Source organism: Lolium rigidum, chromosome 2, assembly GCF_022539505.1.
Source record: "Lolium rigidum isolate FL_2022 chromosome 2, APGP_CSIRO_Lrig_0.1, whole genome shotgun sequence".
Lineage (NCBI taxonomy): Eukaryota > Viridiplantae > Streptophyta > Magnoliopsida > Poales > Poaceae > Lolium > Lolium rigidum.
The window spans coordinates 38,519,010-38,543,818 of NC_061509.1; the positions used below are offsets into that span (position 1 = coordinate 38,519,010).

At 45.0% G+C, this 24,809-nt stretch overlaps 2 protein-coding genes and 1 non-coding gene across 3 annotated transcripts; 2 read left to right on the forward strand and 1 right to left on the reverse strand.

Annotated features, from left to right (window-relative positions):
• On the forward strand, window positions 1–2,262 carry LOC124689540 (probable metal-nicotianamine transporter YSL8). The gene is made up of 2 exons (XM_047223056.1): window positions 1–659; window positions 792–2,262. Exons 1-2 carry the CDS (start codon window positions 1–3, stop codon window positions 2,260–2,262), a joined length of 2,130 nt encoding a protein of 709 aa, XP_047079012.1.
• Window positions 2,263–11,970: 9,708 nt separating this feature from the next.
• Window positions 11,971–14,061, reverse strand: LOC124689541 (probable metal-nicotianamine transporter YSL7). The gene has a single exon (XM_047223057.1). The coding sequence runs from the start codon at window positions 14,059–14,061 to the stop codon at window positions 11,971–11,973; it is 2,091 nt and encodes a 696-aa protein (XP_047079013.1).
• A 552-nt stretch (window positions 14,062–14,613) lies between these two features.
• Window positions 14,614–14,685, forward strand: TRNAD-GUC. The gene has a single exon. It is a non-coding gene; the product is annotated as a tRNA-Asp (tRNA).
• The last annotated feature ends 10,124 nt before the right edge of the window (window positions 14,686–24,809 follow it).

Genomic DNA, 24,809 nt, shown 5'->3' on the forward strand with positions numbered 1-24,809 from the left:
ATGATGGAGCCAGCGGAGGGCTCATCGCCGCCGCCGCCGCCCGCAGCGCCTGCGCCTGCGCCGCCGGCAGCGGCAGCGGCAGCGCGGGAGGCGATCTCCATCGAGAAGGCCTTCGAGGGCAAGACCCTGCCCGCATGGAACGAGCAGATCACGGTCCGGTCCGTGGTGGTGAGCGCGGCGCTGGGCGTGTTCCTCAGCTTCATCGTGATGAAGCTGAACCTGACCTCCGGTATCGTGCCGTCCCTCAACGTCTCGGCGGGGCTCCTGGCCTTCTTCCTGATGAAGACGTGGACGTCGGCGCTGGAGCGGTGCGGCGTGTTCCCGCGGCCCTTCACCCGGCAGGAGAACACCGTGGTGCAGACCTGCGTCATCTCCTGCTCCAGCATCGCCTTCTCCGGCGGCTTCGGGACGTACATCCTGGGCATGAGCAGGAAGATCGCCGAGGGGTTTGACGAGGCCAACAACAGCTTGAACGTCGACGAGCCGTCGCTGTGCCGGCTCATGGCGTACCTGTTCCTGGTGAGCTTCGTGGGGCTCTTCTCCATCGTGCCGCTCAGGAAGATCATGATCATCAGCTACCGGCTGACGTACCCGTCGGGCTCCGCCACCGCGCACCTCATCAACAGCTTCCACACGCCCCAAGGAGCCATCCAAGCAAAGTAACTACTCCTCCTAAAGTTTGTTCGATTTATTTATGTCGATTGTTGCATGCGACATTCTGCCGTACGCGCGTGGTTGCAAAGATATATACGAATATGAATGTTTGAACAATATATTTGTGTCTGTGACAGGCAGCAGGTGTCGATACTGTTCAAGTCGTTCATGGGGAGCTTTATGTGGTCGCTGTTCCAGTGGTTCTACACGTCGGGGAACGGGTGCGGCTTCGGGTCGTTCCCGACGTTCGGGATGGCGGCGTACGAGCGGCGCTTCTACTTCGACTTCTCGGCGACGTACGTCGGGGTGGGGATGATCTGCCCCTACATCATCAACTTCTCGCTGCTCATCGGGAGCATCATCTCCTGGGGGATCATGTGGCCCTACATCGAGAGCAAGAGAGGGGACTGGTACGACGCCAGCCTCCCCAACAGCAGCCTCCACGGCCTCAACGGCTACCAGGTCTTCATCTCCATCGCCATGATCCTCGGCGACGGGCTCTTCAACTTCTTCTCCATCCTCTTCCGGACCTCCTACGACATGTACCTCAAGCGCACCGGACGGGCCAAGGCCACCGCCGCCGGGATCCCCTTCGCCGGCGCCGGCATCATGAACGCCAACGAGAGGCAGGCGCTCAGCTTCGACGACCGCCGGCGCACGCAGATCTTCCTCAAGGACCAGATCCCGACCTCCGTCGCCGCGGGAGCCTACCTGCTCCTCGCGGGTATCTCTGTCCTCGCCATCCCGCACATCTTCCGGCAGCTTAAGCCGAAGCACGTTTTCTGGGCCTACGTCATCGCCCCCATCTTTGCCTTCTGCAACGCCTACGGCACCGGCCTCACCGACTGGTCACTCTCCAGCAGCTACGGCAAGCTCGCCATCTTCATCTTTGGCGCCAACATAGGGGCCAAGGATGGTGGTGTCATTGCGGGCCTCGCCGCCTGCGGTCTCATGATGGGGATCGTCTCCACCGCCTCCGACCTTGTCCAGGACTTCAAGACGGGGTACCTCACCCTCACTTCCCCTCGCGCCATGTTCGTGAGCCAGGTCGTGGGTACTGGCCTCGGCTGCATCATCTCCCCCGTTGTCTTCTGGATCTTCTACCAAGCATACGACATCGGCTTGGACGAGGGCTACCCTGCCCCCTACGCCAAGATCTACCGCGGCATCGCCCTCCTCGGGACCAACGGCTGGAACGAGCTCCCTAAATACTGCCTCAGGTTCTGCCTCGCCTTCTTCATCCTCGCCATCGCCATCTGCGCCCTCAAGGAGGTGGCCAACTCCAAATGCTGGTGGATCCGCTTCTACATCCCTAGCGCGCTCGGCATGGCGGTGCCCTTCTTCCTCGGCTCCTTCTTCACCATCGACATGTGCGTGGGGAGCTTGATACTCTACATGTGGCAGAAGTCTAACCCCCTACACGCGCAGACGTTCGCGGCCGCGGTGGCGTCGGGGCTCATCTGCGGCGACGGGATATGGTCGCTGCCGTCGTCGATGCTGTCGCTGGGAAACGTGAACCCTCCGATGTGCATGAGGGTCTTCGACGCCGAGACCAACTACCAGGTGGAGAATTTCCTCTCGACGCTACCCGAAGTTGTCGCCACATGATGATCCATATATCCATGGATATACATACACTTCTCAGCTACATATCCATACACGTATCACTCATTTCCTGGTTAATTGTTGTAGGGTACATAGTACTATGTTCTATAATTCATTGATCATGAATTCCCACCATAGGAAGCTCAAGGTTTAGCCAGTACGGTGTCCTAGCCAGCTTTGTAACGTGAGTACATGTAGGAAATGGTATGTGTGTGTACAATTGTGGCATTCAACTCATTTGTTTTTCTTCAGGAGTTGATCGGTTACTCTTCATCTTCCTTACATTGTTAAGTGTAGATTCATCCTTGTCAAGACAAGAGGTGTTTTCCCAAAATGTCTGTCATAGCTCACATATTACTACTATATATATGTGGTAAATAAATGAGCCCTGCCTATAAGGCTGGTCATAGTGGGGAGTAACTTAGAGTGGATAGTAACTTATATATGGTATCATATATTGTATCATTAGTATGTTCTAGACTCATCTTGCATTGAAGTGTGTGATGTTATGGTAACATAGCTAGTTACCACCTCACTCTATTTCTTCATTTATTGTCAAGCCACATCACCAAAACTTTTTGAGATGTGTGATGTTACTAGCTATGTTACTCCCACTATGAGTAATCTAGGGGTTGCGCTGCCCACAGATGGAGATCATGGTGTCTAATATAACTCTAACACAGCTTTATCAATCATTATTGCTAGTCCATCGAGAGTCAAGTCAAAGAGCAAGGGGGGAAAGAGGCCCCCCCTGCCTCAGACCTTGGTGCGTGACAAAGTATGGACCAATTTTATTATTCACCTTGATACCCACCTTTCCTCCGGTAATAGTCTTCATAACCAAGTCACACCATGTATTAGAAAAACCCTTAAGTTTGAGCATATGATACACAAAGGGCCACTTAATTTTGTCATATGCTTTCTTGAAGTCAACTTTAAACATAATCCCAGACCATTTTTTAATATGAAGAGAATTAAGGGTTTCATGAAGAATCAAAACTCCCTCCATAATATATCTATTTTTTTAAAAAGCAGTCTGAGTAGGGCTAACCACAGGATCCACCACCGGGGAAAGTATGTTCATTAGTAATTTAGTGACAATCTTGAAACTCACTTTTAACAAACATATAGGCCAAAATTTCTTTACATCACTAGAGTCCTCCCATTTTGGAACTAAAGTTATAACACCATAATTCAATCTATGTAAATCAAGCTTTCCTTGTTGAAATCATCAACAATAGCTTTTAAATCATGTTTGATCAAATCCTAGAAATTTTGATAAAAATCAATGAAAAATCCATCTGGTCCAGCTGATTTATTGTGAGCCATTTCAAATACAACAGTCTTAATTTCCCATATCGAAAAAGGCGCAGTCATGTTTGAAGGAACCTTGGTATCAATCGTGGAATATCATCCACGTTGAGCCTAATTTGAGAAACTTGAGGTTGTCCAAAAAGTTCCTTATAAATATTGTTATATGATCCTCTAGAATCGTTTGACCAACAATTTTGTCTCCATTATGCTCTAAGGATACAATTGCAAATTTTCTATGCCTCCCATTTGCTTTGGCATGGAAATACTTAGTACTTGATTCCCCATCTTTTATACCCGTATCCCTAGCCCTTTGAATCCATTTCAACTCCTCTTGCTTCAGTAATCTTTTCAATTTCTGTTTTAACTTCTTTTTCTTTCCTTGAAAAGTTGTCAAGTTAAACCATGAACTTTGGCAAACAAATCAATCATATCAACTTTATGAGATAAATCTTTTTAAGTTCTATATACCACGCTTCTATATTTTTATTTCATCCACGCAAGCACCTCCTCAATTTTCTTAACTTACATTGCCTCATCTGGATACTCCCTGATGGCTCCCAAGTGCAGGAAATCAATTGTAGTACTTTTCAGTAAGAAAGATTTTCAAACCCACAAGTAGCTAAAGGTATTCGTTAGCAGAAGTAACAAGAAAGAAGTAATAATAAAGTAAATGTTTTTTGTGTTTTGGGGTATATAGTTTGCAATAAAAATAAGGTGCGAAAAGTAAGTAGCAAATAAGTAAATGCTCTCGATGAGAGAAAAGCCCAATCCTCTATTGCAGCAAGAGTACAAGCTCAAGTGTGTGTGCTTATATGAAACTAAAATTCCGAGGACGGCATGGATTCACTAGCATCTAAGTTCTAGACAACATGGTAAATATCTTGTCAAGCTTTATTCAATTAGGGCCTGAGCCTTAGTTAGGTGCAGCCATATGCATGTGCAATTACACCCCCCTTATTATGGGTTCTAGAGGTATTTTCATGTGCAAGTCTAGGAATTAAGATATAAATGTCCCATCATAGCCTTAAGATTTAGGGTCCCCGACATAAACCCCTCTAATGCAACCCATACTGTTGGAAGATAGTTTCTGTCATTCTGACCCCTCCAACACTAATGCATTACATCAAAGTGCATCCCTATGATCCTATATAGGTGGAGTAATATGCAGTCGACGTTCGCATAAAACCACCATAGAACAACATAAAATATAGAAAACTTGACCAAATACTCATTGCACATCATATAGAATCATAGCCAGATCATCCTATGCCCTCAGGAACGTGGGGAACTACTCACAAGTCTCAAACATGATATGGACCAGAGGAATAATGAGTACAACACAATCTGATTATATAATCTCCCCACCAAATAATGACAAAGTACCAATCATGAACATGCAATAGCACTAAAAATTATTCGAAGTTCAATTCAACACAAACTATGAGGGGGATGACGTCGATCTCGTAGATGGAGATGGTGGTGATGATGGTGTTGGTGGTGATGTTGATGGAGATGCCTCCTCCTAAGCCAATGAGGAGTGGAGATTTCGATGGCGTCGATTTCCCCTCCACCAGAGGCACCGGTGCAGCAGGATCTGCCCTCTCCTGGAGTAGGAGAGGACTTTCGCCTCCGCCGCCACCTCAATAAATATCGGGAAAATATTGCTTAGGTTTTTGGACGAAACGGAGCTTCTGGAATAAAACGGGGTCTGAGGCCACGCTCGAGGGCCGAACGAGCATGGGTGGCGCGACCTCCCTGTCTGGCGCGCCACCTGGTGCCGTTCGCACCTCGTGGCCCTTCTCGCGTGATTCTTTCGCTCACGGGCCTCGGGTGTAAAACTGATCAGGTATTTTTTTTCCTTGATTTTTACCGATCCAGAAAGTCCTGAAACAAATAAAATACGAAAAATGAGGTTTTCTGCTTCCTAGGAATTAAATACCAAAGAAGGGGACTTTGTAGGAAAGTCTCAGAAATCATCTAAAAATGCATAAATAACAACGTATGAAGGCAAATAACAATAAAAACTAACCCTATATGTAGCAATAATGATGATGCAAAATGCACATATCAATTCCCACAAGCTTCAACCTTTGCTTGTCCTCGAGCAAATAGGCGAATAGATCATATCATGCATCAATGAATTTATGGTTGATAAAAGAAATACGAGCATTGTATCATCAACTTATGCATATTCAGTTGTAAAGAAAGATTTCTTAACCAACAATCATACAAATATGAACTTCATAAATAGAAACTCTAGCAATTACCTCTTACCGTTTGAACAAGATCAACCATTGCATGTTGGACAATTGAACAATGCTTCATGTGTGTCTATAAATATAGATCACTTCTTTTATTGGCCTTTTACCAGCTTTTTCTTCTTTACTCTGCCTTTGCACTGAAGAGAAACTCTTATAGAACAACTAGTTACAATAAGAGGAATTTGTAAATGACAAGAAGAGCATGAAGTTTGATGTTCATCAAACACTTTGTTTTTTCCTTTTTATGACCAGTTAATATTCTTGTCCCTTAGTAATCAGTATAAACTTTATTCCTGGATCTTTCAATCATGTCATATGCTTTACATCCACCTTGTCTTTCACTTTCCATGGCTAGCCGAATCCTCGGGTGTCGACCTTTTCATTCACAAACTTGTTGGAGAATATGTATTGAAATATTCGTGACATCAATTTACCCGTTGATTACCAAGTAGCACAAGAATATCTCATACTTCCTTGTCATCTCCTCTTCCTAACCATTTTTTCCCCAACACCACATCTCCAACACAACTTCAAGGTATTTTTACTTTTCTTAGTATTGATTGCATGGACCTTTCCTTTGTTGCAAGCCATACTCACAAACTTTAATGCTTGTCCAACATGTTCAAGTTAATTAAGTTCTAGATAAGATGTGGTTGAAATTTTTAAATACGAGGAACACATCTGCATGAGTGTTACCCATAAATCTTCATACAAAAGAATCATGGATGCCACCATACTTTCAATTTCATTAAAAACCACTTGACCAAAGATACATGGTAATGCTCTAAGAGCTCTCTAAACTATAAGAGACTTGATACAACTAGATGAAAGCAAAAAAATCGAATTAAGATGACGAACTAAAATAATATGATAAACTAAAAAGCATAAAAGACTTGATATAACTCCCCAAGCTTGTGTGTCGATGTAGATCTTCAAGTGATCCGAGGTGCGAACGAGCATAGGTGGCATGGCCAGAAGGTTGGACCACGCCACCTGGCCTCTTTCGCTCCTCGTGACTCCGTTTCGCCCAAATCTTTCATGAATCTTTCTTATTTTGCAAAAAAGTAATTATCCTAAAATATGAAAAGGTTCTGAGATCACTATGTACCAGATTTCGACTTTCATTGGTTTCCGGTGTCTAGCAGAAGGAAATTTTCGGCGATGATAGCTTCCACGTCCCGGAGATGTAACTCCTCCACGTTTACCATGAATTTTTCTGCTGTAATATAATGTTTAAAACATTGTCCATTAACCACATGAGGCTTACCCTTGTAATCTCCATGGAGACAGATGGCTGCGGAGCGATATACCTCCTGCACAACCAATGGAATCCACCATCTTGTGCTAGTTTACCTGCAGAGAACTTGAAACGAGAGTTGAACAATAATACTTGGTCTCCTACTTTGAACTCCTTTCTCTTTATCCTTCTATCATGCCAAATTTTAACCTTTTCTTTAAACAACCCCACACTTTCATAAGATTCATTTCTCCATTCATCTAATAAATTTATGTTTAGGATACTCCTTTCTCCCACAGTTTTAAAATCAAAGTTAATTTTCTTAACCGCCCACCTAGCTTTGTGTTCTAATTCTACAGGTAAATAACAAGCTTTTCCATAGACTATTCTATAAGGAGACATTCCCATAGGATTTTAAAAGCAGTTCTATAAGCCCATAATGCTTTGTTAATTTTAGTTTGCCAATTAGACCGGGAATTATTAACTATCTTTTCCAATATAAGATTCCATATTGCTCAATTCAACTTAACCACTAGTTTGTGGGTGATATGGAGATGTTACTCTATGATTAATACCATATTTAGCCAAGGTTTTTCTAAAAACTTGATGAATAAAGTGAGAATCAGCATTAGTAATTAAAAATCTAGGTACTCCAAACCTGAGAAGAATGATGTCCTTCAACATCTTCATTGCAGTAGAATGGTTAGAACTCTTTGTCGAAATTGCTTACACCCACTTAGTAACATAATCTACTGCAATTAAAATGTGAGTATGCTGCATTTTGGAGGTAGGAAATGACCCCATAAAATCAAATCCCCACATATCAAATGGTTCAAGAGGTAATGTATAATTCATAGGCATTTCATAAGTAGCACAATCTTTAAATAAAGTACGGAATAAAAACCAGATTGCAATACCTTTGCGGCTGTGCGGTCTCCAGCGTGATGACCTCCATGGATTGTCATGGCAGTCTTTTATAATGCTCTGCCATTCAAACTTAGGCACACAACGTCTAATAATACCATCAACTTCCTTCTTATAAAGAAAATGATCATCCCAAAAGTAATGTCTAAGATCATAAAAGAATTTCTTTCTTTGTTGATAGGTAAAATATGGTGGCATAACTTTCCCAACAATAAAATTAGCATAATCAACGAACCATGGGGAAGCTACTCTTGCAATACACACATTAATATTTGCAAGTTGTTCATTAGCAAAGCTATCATTAATAGGGGTTGGATCATCCAAAATGTTTTCCATTCTAGACAAATGATCAGCAAGAACACAGATCAGTTGTAGCTAGTTTCAAAATAAGAGTATCGAACCACGAGGAGCTTCTGGTTAGGGTCTTAATGCCCCTTTCTTCTTTCTACTAAAGATTACTTATTGCTTTGTAGTCTCAAAATATTTAAAAGGGGGTGTAGTGAATGGTTGTAAATAAAGTAAATAAAGCAGTAAAGACGTTATTAAAAAGGGTTAAAACTTAATAGGACAAACTGTTCTTAGGGATTATTGGATCCACCTCTAGCACTAGGACTCATGTTAATTAAGATAAAATATGCTTTTCAGCATATTGTGTGTGGGAGAGCTCCGTAATAAGATGCGCCCAGAAAGCCATCGATCATTGCATATCTAAATAACCACAACAACCAGTCTTCTGCAAGCCACATGTTGACTATTTGCTATTAAGGGTTTTACCCCATGGTTATTGATATGATCTTAGTGAATCCCTCTTATCCCCTTATTCATGTGTCAAAGCGCCGATACGGTAATATCACTTCCCGCTGTTCACTTTACCACACTTCAAAGAGTAGTTCTCTCTCAAGACCATAAGGCATATATACCATGGTGCACAACATGTAATATGAAGAGTGAAAATTAACACACGTTAATACTTAAAACCATAGATCATATTAGATTCATCTCATATTTATGCTAGGGTTTCTCCATCTCCACAAGAACTAATAGGACTAATCACACATTTCCTTGATGTGCTTCTGGATACAATTATAAAGTCATATATTCTGTTTCTGTTTATTCAGTTATGGTTTGGGTGTATTTCTTCAGTGACTGGCTAAGTTCCTGATACTATGCTTGACTCTAGCAGGCTCTAGCAAGCTCTGATGATCTTAGGATCATCAGCTGATTGATGGTTGCTTGTTGTGCTTCTGCCTGTGCCTTGTGGTGATGCTCTCTGTATCTGTGTAGCATCTCACCATGTACTGGTGACTGCTAAGGCTTAATAAAGCATATACTGATGCTTGCAGTGATCATCTGGTTCATTTGCAAGTGTTCCAGTTACTGGTTACTTATGTATTTCATTTATCTATATAGTTTATCATGATTTATTGGATAAATGAGATGAACTAATTGCAATGATGACTCTTATAATTAATTTGATTGAGCTAGAGGGACACCAACATCTGTTGGGGACCCTAGCTCTTCTTTGAACCCATCTGGGTGATGATATGTGTAATTGGCTAACTGTCTGGATGATGTTGGTTGGTTGAGTGGGCCTTAACAGCACTTGGTTGCTGTTATGGTATCTCCCACCATACTTTGGCTTGCTAGGTTAAGATACTGCTTGCTGGGTGTTCCTTTTGGATTGCCAACAGTTTTTAGTGTTGAAAATCAAATAGACAATAAATTGTCTATTTCTCTGATGGTTTAATAAGCCATTAGTTGCTAGGTGAGTTGGGCTAGGCTAGCTGTGGATCAAATCCTTGCTGGATTCTTTGGTTTGTTGTAGTGGTGATACACTTGGCTTGACCAATCTTCTCTAGGATTAATCTTTTTTTTTTTGAAGGATTCTCTAGGATTAATCTCTACTGGCTTTTCCCATATTTTGCTAGCATCGAATGGTTTACTACCAAATGATGATGCAAACAGGGTATTCCTACCCTTTGGCTTGTGTGTGTGATGCACATGTTGATATTATGAGCAAAACCAATGTTTGCTCATGAATTTGGGTATACCTCACTCCAGCTCCTAGAATTTATGTTGTTGTAGAGGTTTTGCTTCTGTGATGTGCTTGTGCTTGCCCTGCTCCTCCTGGCTTGCTGGTGTTGGTGTTACTCAACCATTTCCTTGCTCAATAGCAAGCAGTTCCTGGTGGAACTGATACTGGGTGGCTTTGGCTACTTGGTGTTCTTCCTGTTCTATATGTTCTTGCTGTTCTTACCCTGAGAAGTTTATGTCGATGGTTTCTAGGGTTTGGTGACTGAAAAGTTTATATACCCCTCTCTGGTTACTTCTTTGGTCAACAGCAAGGTGTTGTGTGTGTGGTGACTCCTCTCTTGTTGTGTGTGCTGGTGAGCATGCACCTCACCTTGTGAGCTGCTTGCACTGCTCATGTTGGTGCTTGTGTGCTTTGGATTAGCTCGGCAAGGTTGATATTATCCCTCCAAACTCACATTTCTTAACTAACCTGCCAAGTGGCTTTGCCACTTGGCCTAATGTGATGTTCTTTTTTGATTTTTGGTTTATGCAGGGTTTAACAAGAGTGTCCTGGATGAATTCTTCAACTTGTTGATCAAGAAGATGAAGATAGTTTAATTTAGATATTTCTGTACATTTGTAATTTCCTTTTTCTTTTCATTTATCAATTTCTGAAATGTGTTGTGTAATATTTAATTCATGTGGATTTTGTAAAGACAATGTAAATTGTGTGTGATGATCAATAAAGCTCAAGTTTTCTCTAATGAGCTATTTGTGATGAATTTTTATTATTTTCTTATTTGTATTATCATAATATAATTTCTTATTTGAAATATTAATTATTTGAATAAACAATTGTTTGAATTATGAATTATCTTGGTTTTGTAGGAGTTTGAGTTTCAACTCACTCATTTCAAATTCAATCATGCAACTTAATACATGAGATGCAATGGTTCCCCTCTCTTCTCAAAACCTAATTCAAAAGAGTTCATGCCCAAGTTTTCCGCACTCTCGAAACCCTAACCCTAGCTGGTGTTGAGAGAGAAACTTGTTCCCTCTTAGGTTTTATGCAATTAAGCGCGAAATTTTTCCTAGTTTTACGATGCAATGCACATCCCTTTTCTACTTCTACCCCGCAATCGTCTCAAATACTGGGATATTACATCTACCATACCAAGTCTCCCAATCCGCAAAGTCGCCCCACTTTAGTTTATTCTCATCCCGTACCACATTCAAGATGAAACATGTCCAAAGGTTTTTCCACATCTAAATAAGAAGGAATAAGGTTACCTGCATCAGCACAAAGGTTTTTCACTTTCGCTCTCTCCATCGCTCTTTCCTCAACCTTCTGGCCATCTTGTAACGCCAACCTGCTACATCTTCTGACCATCAACACATCTTCCCCCGCAGTCCCCTGAACATCTGCATCCTCCTTGCCATAAGCACTCTCCAAAACATTAATTAATGTTATTGATCTATGAATATTCTCCACGTTTAACTCTCTCAATCTGCTCTGCAAATGGTGTGCTCTGCGTAAACTCAAAGTCATCGTCATCGTCCCACTCGTAATCAACTTTTTCTGGTTCCTCTACATGGCTATCCTGCACTTCCTCGCCCTCAGAAGTGCTCTTACTATCTTGAGATGATAAAGACATAGAAGTACATTTGAACTGCAGATCGTGTTTGACCCCTTCTCATGTTTCCTTCGCTAACATGTACATGCGTATGTACTTATATACATTTCATCCAGGTTTCTAACTATATTATACATTGCATGTTTACTGTTTAAATTCATCAAAAATTATATCTGTCCCGCAGCAATGGGCGGGGTTTAATCTAGGTTCCTTCGCAACTGAAAACAACATCTAAGATCAATCTATGTCTGAACTAGTTAGTCCGTCCATGCATGGTTGTTAATGTCTTCATCCCCTACGCGAAGCTAGCACATGTTGCCTTGTGAAGCTATGTTTTCGCGGGCAATGTCGCCAAGAAGGCATCCAACTTCTCATTGTCACCTCGGGACAAGAACTTGATGCAGATCGGCCCCGTCGCCTTGGTCAGCGTGAGCAACGACGACACGAGCGAGCCGAGCCCATCACCGCAGATGAGCCCAGACGCCACCGCCGGCGACAGCATCCGCTCCCCGCGAGGGTCCATGCGCTCCCACATGTACAGCACCACGCTCCCAATGCACATCCCGATCGGCATGTCTGGCGGCACGAAGAAGGCGATGGCCATGGCGACGGTGCTCGGGATATACCGCCGCATGGGCCAGCTCTGTCGGCTGGCCACCTCCCGGATCAGGCACAAGGCCAGCGCGAGCAGGAAGAAGACCTTGGCGAGGAGCATGCTGTGCTTCGGGAGCCCTTCCTGGCCGACGCTCAGCATAGCCATGCCGCGGTACACCCTGGCGTATGGCACGTCGGGGATGTCGCCGCCGGCGGCGCCTCCCGTCTTGTACACCTTGTAGAATATCCAGAAGACGATGGGGTTGATGATGCAGCCGAGGGTGGTGCCAACCAGCTCGCTGATGAGCACGGCGCGCGGCGAGGTGAGCGTGAGGTACCCGGTCTTGAGGTCCTGCATGACATCTCCGCCGTTGGTGAGCGTGCACATCATGATCCCGCACGCGACGAGCCCGGCCACCACGCCGCCGTCCTTGATCCCGACCCACGAGCCGAACACCATCATGGCGATCTTGGCGTAGGTGCTCGACAGGTTCATGTCCGTGATGCCGTAGCCGTAGGCGTTGCAGAAGGTGAAGAGGGGCGCCGCGATGTAGACGAGCGCAACGTGGTAGTATTTCAGTTGCCGGTACAGCAGTGGGATGACTAGAGTGGAGACGGTGGCGAGGAGGACGTAGACGCCGATGGTGACCATGTTGGGTATCTGGTCCCTGAGGAACACCTGCGCCCGGCGGCGCTCGTCGAAGCTCTTGGCGGTCGTGGTCTGCTGCTCCATGTCCATGGCCCCGCCGTTGCTTCCGGCGTTCAGGCACTGGAACGGCTGTGTGTTGCCCTGCGACGCCAGCACCGGCGGCTGCTGGCGGCGTTTAGCCATGGTGCGCGACGTCCGGAACATGATGGTGAGGAAGTTGAACAGCCCGTCGGCCAGGATCATCGACACGCCGACGAACACCTTGTATCCCTTGATGCCGCTGAGGCTGCCCTGGCCAATGTTGCGAGGGTACCAGTCGCCCTCCTTGGTCTCGATGTACGGCCAGAGGATCCCCCAGGAGACAAGCGACCCGACGAGCATGGAGATGGTGATCATGTAGGGGCAGATCATGCCAACCCCCACATTGGTCATGGAGAAGTCGAAGAAGAAGCCGTGCCTGTAGGCTTGCATCCCGAACGTGGGGAACACCCTGAAGCCGCAACTCCTCCCGGCGGAGAAGAACCACTGGAAGATGGACCAGACCAAGGACCCTCCGAGGGACCTGAAGAGCATCTCTACCTGGATCTTGGCCTGGGTGGCGCCCTGCGGTGTGTTGAAGCTATTGATGAGGTGCGCCGTGGCCGTGCCGCTGGGGAACGTCAGCTGGTGCCGGATGACCATCACCTTCCTGAAGGGCATGATGATGAATATGCCGGCGAAGCTCACCAGGAACAGGAACCCCACCATGCGGATGATGCCCGGCTCCTCGATGTTGTTGTCGTGCTTCATGCTGACTCCCGCCGAGCTCCCGCCCATCGCCAGGAGGAAGGTCCCGAACCCGCCCGAGAACGCGATGTTGGTGCAGGCCACCACGCACGTCCGGATCACCGTGTTCTCCTGCCGAGTGAAGGGCAGGTGCGACACCTCCAGGTAGTCCAGCGTGCGGATCAGCGCGCGCGACAGGTAGAATCCCAGGAGACACGCCGGGATGCTCAGCGACGGGAGGAACCCCGAGTTGAGGCTGATCTTCATGGCCACCACCGTCAGCGTCACGGCCAGGACGAAGCTCACCGCCAGCGACCGCACCGTGATAGTCTCCGACAAGGATGGCACGGGCTCGGCCTCGTACGCGCGCTCCGTGGACATGCCTTCCTGGAGATCACACACCGACTCCATTAATTGTTGTTGCGCGCAGCGGCCTTCTTCTCATAAGAGATTCAGGGTGATTCTTCTTTGACCTCTTTGTGTATGCATGCCTCTCGGTTTGTTTGTTACGCAAACCGAAGGGCAAACCGAAGGCACACGTTGACAGAAGCAAGTGATGGCCAGAGAATGAGGAAATGGGGAAGATCGAGCTTGGTGGTTAGGAAGCATTTTCTAAGTATGGTCTACTGCTATATTTTCTCAACTCTAAGTATAGTTTGCTTTTGGTGCCATGTCGACCCAAAACAACAATTGATACATTCATGCAACTAAATAAGGAAAGAACATCCACTCACCACAAATAGCATGTAAAAACGAATTGAATACCATGCAGCTTTTAGTATTTTCTAGCTGGAACACCTTGCATTCCAGTTACTAAGGTGCAACTAAATGGTGCGACACTCTGAGAAAACTAGGTTTAGATATGAGATTGATTTAGGATGCGGTGACCGGGTTTTTGTAGCCACCATAACGGCTAAATTATCAGACTCCTAATATGCATAGTTGGCACAAGCAGCACATAAAGTCGTTGTAGTATAGTGGTAAGTATTCCCGCCTGTCACGCGGGTGACCCGGGTTCGATCCCCGGCAACGGCGTCCGTTTGCTTTTAGCAATTCTTCACTCAACTTTTTTGCTGCGTGACATGACATTTTACTCCTAGCAACGTGTTTCTTCAAAGATTATTTCTTGTCTTCCATGAATTTCTGAATGAAAGAAAGATGCATTTTTTCTTCTTTGCTTCGTCCTTTGCAGTATCTTTTAGCGTGTGTAACAAAATATCTTTACAAAACGTGCCCTTTCATCTTTGTATGTAGTTCCTGCGTATGACATGCAGGGCCGGTCCTGAGATTTCGAAGGCTCGGGCGGAACTAAAATTTTGAACCCCTCTTACTAATTACTATAAAAAAATTACCTGCATGTACGAGATGTTGAAAAATAAATACTTTAAGTATATTCAGTTGCAATATTCATATAAAAATAATAATGTTTACATGATACCTTAAAATTTTTGGCGCCAATTCCTAGAAGCAAAGTCACTGGCGATGGAGTCAATATCAATCTCGTCCACTAACTTCTTCTCGATGCATAGAGTTGCCAAACCATTTAACCTCTCTTGAGACATTACAGATCTCAAATAGTTCTTCAATAATTTCAACTTTGAAAAGCTTCTTTCAGCTGATGCAATAGTCACGGGCATAGTAAATAAGAGCCGATAAGCGATAGAAATATCAGTATCTGGCAAAGTGAACTTCATAACACTTAACTCGGAAATAAGTGCATTCAACTCAACATCACATGTATCAGGTTTACCAGATTTCCCCGGCTGAGTAAAAGTTTTTGCAAATTTTGTGCACTGTTCTTGCAGTTGAGGACCATCCAATGCCTTCAAGGATTTGGAACTCATTAAAAACCCAAATATACTTTTAAATGACTGGAGTTCTTCAAATCTGCGCTGTAAAGATGTGGTCGCCATATCGACCATAACCAAAAAATAGTTAACTTTAAAATCCTCCTCAGCTTGAAAGATTGCTTCCTCGCATTCAGTTTCATCAAATTGCTTTTTCCTCGAAGCATGACGCTTTACACGGAATGATTGCTCTACACCCATCCCAGATGCAATATCCTTGGCAGTCTTTGAAGCAACATCAAATCCTTTATTTCTATATGTCTCAAAGTGAGTGCGCATACCTTCTATTTGTTGAATTGTAGAATCAATGCACATGGATGCTGATTGCAACTTCTTGCTGACTGTGTTTACTGCAAATAATATATCATGCCAAATAACCATACCAAATATAAATTCAAAGCTACCAAGAACTTTAAATAAATTATTTGCATCACTCCTATCCTTGGGTTCAGTATCAACATCTTCACTTAACGAAAGAAGAGCAGACCTTAACTGAGGAGCTTGAAATCTTATTGCGCTGACACTTTTGATCCGACTCTCCCAACGAGTATTAGACAAAGACTTTACAGTTAAACCTTCCACGTGGTCAAGCAACACTTTCCATCTTTTGGTAGACCCAGAAAATAAAACATAGATCCGTTGCACGATACCAAAGAAAGAAACAGCCTTACCACAAGATTTAGCCATATCACAAAGAGTAAGATTAAGACTGTAGCAAGCACACGGCATATACAAAGCTCTTGGATTTACCTTGATCAACCTATTCTGCACTCCTTTGTTCTTTCCTTTCATATTAGAGCCATTATCATAACCTTGACCCCTAATATCATCAATAAGAAGACCATATGAGTTGATGGATTCAACCAGTACATTGAAAAGCCCTTCACCGGATGTGTCATTCACTACCAAGAAACCAAGAAATTACTCCTCAATTTTTACCTGCGCATCAGACGTATTAACACATCGGACCAACAAACTCATTTGCTCCTGGTGACTCACATCTGGGGTACAATCAAGAATGACCGAGAAATATTTGGCCGTCTTAACTACCTTTAGAATGGTGCTTGTAATGCTTGAAGCCATAAGAGAAATCAACTCATTCTGAATTTTATGACTAAGATAATGATAATGAATCTCTTTGCTTTGAATCCGTCTAATGTGGTCTTGCATTACCATATCAAATTCTGCAATCATTTCTACACAAGCTAAGAAATTACCATTATGATCATCATAAAGTTTCTCACTGGATCCTCTGAATGACAAACTGCGTTTACCAAGAAATTTCACAATAGCAACTATTCTTAGTAAAACTTGCCTCAAGCGCTCCTTCTCTTTTGTGATCTCATGCTGCAACTCCTTGTCAATTGTTTCATGTTTGCTCAGTCTATTTCTCAATTCGTTCTAAGAGATCATGCTTGTCATATGATCAGCACTAACTTCATGTTCTTTGAGTCTGTCGGTGATATGTTTCCAATCACAAAACCCATCATGCGCCAAAGAACTCTTGCAGTTGATAGGATTGAACAACTTACATGAAAAGCAGAACACTTTGTCAACACTTCTTGAATAAACTAGCCATCTTCGATCACGTACCTCTCCATTGCTCATCTGTCTAGTATAATGCAAATATGAAAAATGTCTCTTCTTAGCATCTAAACGAAAAGTTATATTCTCTTCTCTGATAGGACCCTTCTCCACTAACATGTCCCTTTCTTTGTTACCAAGAGTAGCCCAATTTGCTGGGTCATAAATATCCACACTAACTGGAACTGGTTCATCATCAACACTAGCAGATTTATCATGATGATCAGTCACATTGTCACTATCCGCATTAACCTGAACGTCGTCCTCTGTACCGACAACATCTTCTACATCAACATTATTCTGTTCCCCCACAACAACTAGCGCCAACTCATCTGGATTGCTTGAAGTGCTCGCGTTGCTCTTCAAAAATTTAAACATAGACCCTCTCTGTGATTCAATTAATTTTTCTTCTTGCTGTTTCCTTCTTCTTTTTTTAGCACCGGATTTAGGCGCCATAATTAGTTAACCTAGCTCCTACAAATAAGAACAGCAACTACTAATAAAAATTTAGAACACGAATTAGAGCAGATAGTTGAATTTCAAGAGAACGGTGGCAGCTGGCAGGCGTTCTTTTCTTACCTTCTATGCAGATTCGGTGCACAACAGGGGACTGGGACTGCGGCGGCCAGCGGGCAGCGGACCAGGCAGGGCACCAGATCGTCGCAGCGTCGGCGGTCAGCACTCAGTAGTCACGCAGGGGCGGCGGCGGCAGGAGAGCTGGAAACCGCGATCGCCTGGGCGAGGGCACCGAGCGCGAGGCGCGACGTTTTGTTCCCGCGACTCCGCGTATCGGGAACCAACTACATCAGTATAGATGAATCGATCGATCAATGATCTGCGTACTCGTACTCGTACGTATTCTGGCCGGCCGGCCGGATCGGCAACTAAAAGAAAAAGAATAAAGGCCCAAAGTACAGATTGAAGCACATCTAAAAAGTTAATTTTTTTTTTCAACTTATAGTAAGCCTGCAAAATTTTGGGCCCCTAATTTTTTGGGCCCGGGGCGGCCGCCCCGCCAGCCCCCCCCCCCCTAGGCCGGGCCTGATGACATGGAAAAGGTAGAAACAGTCTTTTATGAACGAGCATTGCTAGGAGTATATATATATCTATGTCAAGTAGTAGTAACAAAGTTGAGGTGAAGAACTTTTAAAAATGTTAAGGCATGTTGTATTTTTTAGTGTGTGTAATAAAAAATATTTACAACATGCCTTTTCATTTTCTGATGAACATTCGTTACATGAAACTGTCGGAACGATAGTAGTCTTTAACGAGAGAATTGGTGCTCATTTTGTACAAGTTATTTGTATGGTTACACATTGGATCCAAGATGATCCTTCCTTCTATCGGAGGCGTAGCGGACACATATGGCTCTTTGATGCACCCGTCTGGAGATGGTTGCTCGGAATATCTATAACCAGGTGGCTTGCGGCTTTCTAGAAGATTACATGATGCATGAGGATATTTTTTTGGTCCCGCTGATTGATCTTTAAGTACACCCTGTGTGATCCGTGAGACGTAAGTTTCTACAGAAAATAATTAACATGAAAAATAAATAAAAATCAATATCATTGCATACGTTATGAAATTATTTTCATATGATATCTACAGAATGCTCCCTCATTGCCATGATATAGTGCGCATTTTTTCATGAAAGTCAAACTACGCTAACTTTGATCAATATGGCCGGCACAATCTGTTGGCCTCGTTTGGAGGTGTGTTTCGGCGTTAATTTGTTGCTATTTCGCAGTGATTGATGGCTCATGGCAGCTTATAATTCCAGGTGTCTATTGAGTGTGATGGATAGTTTGGCTTAGCTCTTAAAACAAAGTTAGTTCATCTTGTTTAAACTTTGTCATATGCGGTTCCTCAGCAGAGAGAAAACACTAGTGTTTTACTTCTTGTACCTAATAATTAACAGAACCAAATAATATATATTGTTTGTTAGTTATTAAAAATAGTAACCACATAGTTAAGTACTTGCCCGTTGCCACAATGTAGTGCATATAAGATTTTTAAAAAGTCAAACGATGTTAACTTTGACTAAAGTTTTATATAAAAATGTCTACATCTACCATACCAAATGTATAGGATATGAAAGCATATATCACGAGGAATCTAGTAGTAATGATTTGGTATTCTTTTTACCTACATACTTATTAGTTAAACTTTACATCGTTTAACTTTTAAAAGTTCTTATACGCGCTACATTTTAGAACACATCGAAGATTATATGAAACAAAACTATTAGTAACTAAAGACGCGGGATCTGAAACAAAACCATCACTAAATGTTTAAATATGATCTGAAACAAAATTATTACTACTCGCGCGCGTGCGGAAGAAGATCACGGCAGTTCATATGATCTGGAACAAAATTAAGTATTACAACAACTAACTAAATTACTATGCATAAGGCTAAAAAGACAATAGATCATGTATGTAGTGGGCCAAATCTTGAGCAGGGTGCATGTTGGTCTTGGTCGTGTGCATATATGCATGCTTGACTTGAGGATTAGTCTTCCGGCGGTATGCTGCTGGGAGTATAAAATATCACGGCATCACTGGCTCTCCTGTCCTGGGGTGGCGCGCACATGTCCCACCAATTGCACCAAGAGCCGCCGTCCCCGACCCTCCTAGCCCCGCACGACGCCACCCAGAAGCCGCCGCCGGACTGCAGGAGCCTGACGCCGAACGCCGCCGTCCCGCTCCGCATGTCCGCGGTGAGGCTGTCCATGAGGGGGCCCGGGAGGCGAACGCCGGTGCCCTTGGCGACGAAGCGCGCCTCCGTTGACTTATTCGGCCCCACGCAGAGCCGGTGCGACGAGGCGGTGGTCGTGGTGGCCAGCCGGGTGCAGCGGTAGGACACCTCTAGGTACGTGTCGGCGCCCATGCACTCGCCATGTAAGGGGTTGGTCGACGTGAGTCGGAGGGTGAGGTTGAACTGCGGATCCAGCTGCGGGGCGGCAGGTAGGTCGAGACCGGAGACGGAGTCGATGGCGACGCTGTATTCCCTGCTGGGCATCGTGGCCACCACGATGAGTATCAAGCCCGCGACGAAGACGACGAAAAAGGAGGTCGTGGCGCATAGTACTGCGCAATTGTTGGACGGCATGGTGGCTGCCGGAGATTTACCACCGTGCTGGCTGCTGAGAGAAACGTCCGTGGTTTAGGGAGGTTGGTTGGCTTTGGTCCGGGGCGCGCGGTGGGGCTGTTTATATATGCGTGCGATGCCATAGATCATGTACGCGGGTTCAGTTCGGGTCCGGCAGCTATTCTGCTCCGAATTGAAGACACATAGGAAACACTAGTACAGTACGTACTATGTTTTTGGTTTGAACTCTGATTGTTGGTTTTTTTTTTTTTTTTGGTTTGAACTCTGATGCTCAAGCCCCATGACTCTCATCCAACGTCCAAAGAAGAAAAGAAAAACTCTGATACTGAAGCCCCGTCGACAGACCACGCCTGAGCATCGTGAGTTCCATTTGTATTCTGTTTTGGTTTTAGACTTGTAACTTCCAAGATGCCATGGAAATATGGTCCGGCTCTATGTTTTCCCGCATAATATTCAGGCGCTATGTATTACTTCATGAATTGTTGGCACAAAAAATGTAAAACCTGAAATAAAACTGTGTTTCCACCATCGCACTACTGTAAAACCCCTAAGCACGAGGTGTTGTTTCGGTGTAAATTGTAAATTTGGCGTCCTCCCCTTGTTGCATGGTCACTAGGTATTGATTATTTTTTCATGCAGATACCCGGGAGTTTAGACTTGCATTATTTCACTTGTTTAATCTGCCAAGCCAGGGATGCCTTGGAAGCAAACAAGGATAATAATTTGTAACACATGATTTATCTTTTTTCTAACACCAGTGTCAAGCTGTTGAGGGAAATTTTATATCAGTGCAAGGAGATCTTAAATATTCAGAAGTTTAGCAATGTGTATGTCCCGGCTAAATTTCCCCTTTTCCCCCACAATTGCAAAACTTCCCAGTTGTTATTATTAACCACTAAAAGTCTTTTCTCCTAACTTACTGCAGGACAAGAAACTAGCATTCAAGGGCCGATCAATATTACGCCTCCTACCTTCCGAGCTACTATCACCTTCAAAGGTATGAAAACTGGAAAGATGTTTTTATGTCTAATCTATGATAAATTTTGCTTAATTATACTTAGGAGTAAGCATATGTAAATTATTGCAATTGTGTTTACCATGTCAATTGCTAACTTATTCAGAGAGGCACATTTCTTTTGAAGGTTTTTAGCTTTACTAGAGCCCAATAGGATTCTTCAAAATGGCAAAGCACTTTGAGCTGCAAGGCAAAGCATCATATGTATACCATGCTATTAGTTTCTCAAAACCATCATATATTTACCATATTGTAAGTTCCCCCATGAAGTTTACAAATTTTATATTGACCTTTAATTTCGGTACTACTATAATATTTAGAACTGGTTCCCAAATCAAATTGTTATATTTTTGTGTGATGTCGTACTAATGTAGATTAGTTAGTGTTTATATTTTACGAAAGAAGCCTGGTGACCGGGTGTATACGTGAGCATGCGGTCTTTACTCGACACATGTCTAACGTCCGTGTGTTCTGCCGTTTGAGGTGGAAACGAAAAATTGTTTCAGACCGTGTCCCACCCCCATCTCCTCCATCAACTCCTTCCCCAACCATGTATTTGCCCCGCTCCACCCACCCCGCTCCCCATCAAGCCATGGCTGCCTCGGAAAGGCGCGGAGGCGTCGGAGATGTGGTCACGCAGGCGGGTGCCGCGCCGGCGGCTGGAGAGCGGGAGCGACGCGAGCTACTCCACGGAGCCCTGCATCTGGAACGAGCGAAGGGGCGACCTCGGCGGAGGCAGCGGCGAGGAATCGCGGTCAACAGCAGTGGAACGAGCGAAGGGGAGACTGGTGGCGGCGCTGGAATGGCGGGCGGAGGAGGGAGACCGAGAGGCGGCCGGCGGGGACGGAGGAGGAGGGAGACCGGAAGGAGGCGGCGGCACTGGAGATGAATCGCGGTGAACCAGGGGAGGAGGAGGTCTCTATTCAGGGGAATTGCGCCACACCTGCATTTTGGGGACGTCTCCGAGATTTCCTCATCCATCCCAAACAGCTGCTCAATTGCTAATCAACCCAAGTTCTTGATTTTCCCCCAAACTGTTAAGTTCCAGTTCAGTTATGAGCTAACAAGATTGACCTGAACGTCTGATCGTTTCTTCTGGAAAATTCACTGAAGATGAGTGGATTTAGCAGTTTTGGACGAGCCTGATCATGGCGTGGACTAGGTGCTACTACTAAATAGCTTTTTTCGGAGCTACGGATCTTGAGGGGGTGAAGGCCATGCCGTATTCCTGGAAAACCGCCGAGGAAAATGCCTCGTCGCATCTGCCGGTTTCGGCTGGCGCGTTGAGCTCGGGAGCGGCCAATGGGAAGAAGGCGCCGGCCGCCTCCATGTCCCGGGTGCCGTTCCACAGGCTCTTCGCCTTCGCCAACAGTACCGACGCCGCGCTCATGCTGCTCGGGGCGGTCGGCGCCATGGTCAACGGCGTCGGCATGCCGCTCATGGCCGTGCTCTTCGGCGATCTCGTCGACGCCTTCGGTGGCGCACTCAGCATCCACCAGGTTGTCGCTGGTTAGGGAGCTGCTAGCGGAGGAGCCCGATGCGTACGCGGCGCCGGCGACCGGCCTCCCGTCCCGGAGCGTAGCAGCCGGCGGTTTCTGTGGTGGTCTGGAGAGAGGAGCACCGGATTTCTGAGATAGAAATCGCTACAGCAAAGTACGAAGTAGAGCATCTTTCTTTTCTTAATATCTCCACACGAAATGGGTCCCAGACACTTTGGTTGTTACTACTTAGGTATGCATGCTAGCGATGGATAGAAAGTTCACAGAACCGTTTGGGCTCAGTTTGTGAGGCTAGCATCTTAAAGCGAATCCAACGGTGATGACCGCGTGCTCACGTATACACCCGGTCACCACTTATATTTTAATACGGTACTATTAATTTGTCTCGAACAAAATGAGTTGAAGTGGGCCACCAGAAGATCAAGGAACTAGGAAATAGGACAGGTGGCGCGCCCTCCCCCTCTAGGCGCGCCACCTGGTGTCTTTCCGCCATCGAGCGTTGATACGTCTCCGACGTATCGATAATTTCTTATGTTCCATGCCACATTATTGATGATATCTACATGTTTTATACACATTATATGTCGTATTTATGCATTTTCCGGCACTAACCTATTAACGAGATGCCGAAGAGCCGGTTGTTGTTTTTTGCTTGTTTTTGGTTTCGAGGAAATCCTACAAAGGAAATATTCTCGGAATTGGACGAAATCAACGCCCGGGGTCCTATTTTTGCACGAAGCTTCCGGAAGACCGAGGGGAAAGGAAGTGGGGCCACGAGGCGCCGCCACAACAGGGCGGCGCGGCCCGGCCCACGGCGCGCGGCCCTGGCGTGTGGGGCCCTCGTGTGGCCCCCGCGTTGCCCTTCCGCCTACTTAAAGCCTTCGTCGCGAAACCCCCGACGCGAGAGCCACGATACGGAAAACCTATGCGAGACGCCGCCGCCGCCAATCCCATCTCGGGGGATTCCGGAGATCACCTCCGGCACCTCGCCGGAGAGGGAATCATCTCCCGGAGGACTCTTCACCGCCATGGTCGCCTCCGAAGTGATGAGTGAGTAGTTCACCCCTGGACTATGGGTCCATAGCGGTAGCTAGATGGTTGTCTTCTCCTCATGTGCTTCATTGTCGGATCTTGTGAGCTGCCTAACATGATCAAGATCATCTATCTGTAATTCTATATGTTGTGTTTGTCGGGATCCGATGGATAGAGAATACTATGTTATGTTCATTATCAATCTATTACCTATGTGTTGTTTATGATCTTGCATGCTCTCCGTTATTAGTAGAGGCTCCGGCCAAGTTTTTGCTCTTAACTCCAAGAGGGAGTATTTATGCTCGATAGTGGGTTCATGCCTCCATTAAATGCGGGACGGTGATGAGAAAGTTCTAAGGTTGTGGATGTGCTGTTGCCACTAGGGATAAAACATTGATGCTATGTCCGACGATGTAGTTATTGATTACATTACGCACCATACTTAATGCAATTGTATGTTGTTTTGCAACTTAATACTGGAAGGGGTTCGGATGATAACCTGAAGGTGGACTTCTTAGGCATAGATGCATGCTGGATAGCGGTCTATGTACTTTGTCGTAATGCCCAATTAAATCTCACAATATTCATCATATCATGTATGTGCATTGTCATGCCCTCTCTATTTGTCAATTGCCTGACTGTAATTTGTTCACCCAACATGCTATTTATCTTATGGGAGAGACACCTCTAGTGAACTGTGGACCCCGGTCCATTCTTTTACATCGAATACAATCTATTGCAATACTTGTTCTACTGTTTTCACGCAAACAATCATCATCCACACTATACATCTAATCCTTTGTTACTGACAAGCCGGTGAGATTGACAACCTCACTGTTTCGTTGGGGCAAAGTACTTTGGTTGTGTTGTGCAGGTTCCACGTTGGCGCCGGAATCCCTGGTGTTGTGTCGCGCTACATCTCGCCGCCATCAACCTTCAACGTGCTTCTTGGCTCCTCATGGTTCGATAAACCTTGGTTTCTTTCTGAGGGAAAACTTGTCGTTGTACGCATCACACCTTCCTCTTGGGGTTCCCAACGGACGCGTCTTTGTACGCGTATCAAGACGTTTT

Coding starts and splice junctions, on each gene's coding strand:
- LOC124689540 (XM_047223056.1), top strand. CDS start 1: ATGATGGAGCCAGCGGAGGGCTCATCGCCGCCGCCGCCGCCCGCAGCG. Junction 660..791: donor CAAGGAGCCATCCAAGCAAA/GTAACTACTCCT, acceptor TGTCTGTGACAG/GCAGCAGGTGTCGATACTGT.
- LOC124689541 (XM_047223057.1), bottom strand. CDS start 14,061: ATGGAGTCGGTGTGTGATCTCCAGGAAGGCATGTCCACGGAGCGCGCG.